At 66.2% G+C, this 1,914-nt stretch overlaps 1 protein-coding gene across 1 annotated transcript in view; it reads right to left on the reverse strand.

The window, feature by feature from the left end:
- CD247 (CD247 molecule) overlaps window positions 1–1,914 on the reverse strand; it is an 81,509-nt gene that overhangs the window by 3,681 nt on the left and 75,914 nt on the right. The window contains exons 2-3 of the mRNA XM_014528527.1: window positions 1,182–1,285; window positions 171–227 (exon numbers count right to left, since the gene is read on the reverse strand). Of these exons, the coding sequence (XP_014384013.1) occupies window positions 171–227; window positions 1,182–1,285 (161 nt within the window). The remainder of the gene's footprint in view (window positions 1–170; window positions 228–1,181; window positions 1,286–1,914) is intronic.

Raw genomic sequence — 1,914 nt, forward strand, 5'->3', positions numbered from 1 at the left:
TCTGCACCAGCAGTGCGCTAAGCGGGCGCTTTCCAGGCACCCAATCCTGAGAGCCTGTGGGCTCCCAGCGCCCCACGAGGCTGGTACAATGACTGTGTTTCCCCGGGTAGAACCCTGAGCTGGTGGCCTGGCCGGTCCCGACCCCCCGGGGCTGCACAGGGCTGACTCACGTTGTAGACCTGGTTGGGGCCCTGCAGGTGCTCCGGGGCGTCTGCACTCCCGCTGAACTGGAGGAGGGAAGAGCAGAGTGAGCGCCCACCGGGCCGCCGCCGCCCTCAGTCGCCCTGCCCCAGAGCCGCCCTGTCAGCTGGACGGTTCCCTGCCTCCCGTGGGGACACGGGCGGCCCATGCTGGCCAGGTGACCTCAGGGCAGTGCCTCCCCAGTTCGGGGCCCAGGCGAACATTCTCAGGCCCTTCCCCCAGGACTCGGAGCACAACCCTCAGTGGGTGGCTGCACAAGGTCCCACCCTCTGGTGCGTCTGGGGCAGGTGCCCGCCTGGCATGGGCTTGGCGTCTGGAGGCCCTGCCAGGCGCACAGCCCACTTTCTGTCGCCTCAGCCAGAGGGTCCACCAGGCCTCGGGGCAGAGACTGGCACCACCGAGACCCGGCGGCACCGTTCAGACTGGAAGGCAGTCAGCACGCGCTGCTGCTCAAGTGGAGTTCCCCGCAGCCCTAACTCCAAACAGCCTCGAGGGGGGTGCTGCAGAGAACAGGGCTGCAGCCTCCCCCTCCTTCTCACCCCCAGGGCCCCCCCCGCCCCCGCTCCCCTCCAAGAAAGCCAGGCCCTGCGAGGCCCCAGCAGAAACCCTGCTCGGGGTCACCCTCCCACTTCCTGCCGGGACCTGCACCAGCAGCTGGACAGCGATCTGGGGAGACCTCAGGTCCCCGCCTCTCCGCTCCCAACTGCCTGAAGCGTAAGGCCACTTCCTGCAGCGGCACCTGACCCCACCCCACACCTGGGTGTCGCAGGTCAGAGCTCCTGGCTCAGGTGCTCCGCACCAGCATCTCCGGCCACTCTGTGGCTCAGCCCCCCGCCACCTGCCCTGCCCCCACCCCCCAAAGTGCACACTGGGCTGGTCCCTGCTTTGCCCATGGACACCAAGCCGTAGGTACCACACATGCTCGAGACTTTCCAAGACCAAGGCCCCTCTGAACACCCACTGAGTGGGGTGCTACCCACCTTCGCTCTCAGGAACAGGGCGGTGATGATGATGCCATAGATGAACAGGATCCCATCCAGCAGGTAGCAGAGCTTGGGGTCCAGCAGGCCGAAGCTCTGTGCCTCTGTGCCAAGAGATGGGGGTGGTCAGCCAGGCCCTGGGTGACAGACACGACCCCCTGGGTGGCCCCACGACTGGACAAGGACATCATGACAAGGGGGGCTGGATCTACTCCCCATCCTCCATCTGTCCCCAACCTCCCTCCCACCCCCTTGAACCAGCTCCTGGGGAAACCCAATAGTGGGCATGACACCTGGTGGGGCCACAAAGCCTGGACAGCCGGGAGGGAGGCAGAGATGGGGCCGGCGAAGCTGTCTGTCCACTGCGCTCAGGACAGCGGCCTGGGGCCACAGGGGCCCAGCTGTGCGCATGCCCCGTGTGGGCCACACACTCTGGAAGCCTCTATATGCCCATGTCTGGGTGGATGGCACCATCGGAATTCCAATGTGGCTCCCTGAGGCCTCGCCACGGGGACAGAACAGGACAGATGGTCGAAGGAGGGCATTCTAGCCTCTGACTTAATTAGAACTGCGACACAGTGGGTCTGGTGCTGGCTTCCCTCCCCTGGGCCCGAGGGCCTCATGAGCAGCAGACCCAGGAACCGCTGGTGATCCCCCTCCCCACCCCAACCGGGCAGCCTCCTGCTCACAGTCCTAGTTCATGGCCTCAGGCCCCTCCCCCCTCCTCCTGCAC

The sequence above is a fragment of the Myotis brandtii genome, unplaced genomic scaffold (genome assembly GCF_000412655.1).
Source record: "Myotis brandtii unplaced genomic scaffold, ASM41265v1 scaffold64, whole genome shotgun sequence".
Taxonomy (NCBI): Eukaryota; Metazoa; Chordata; class Mammalia; order Chiroptera; family Vespertilionidae; genus Myotis; species Myotis brandtii.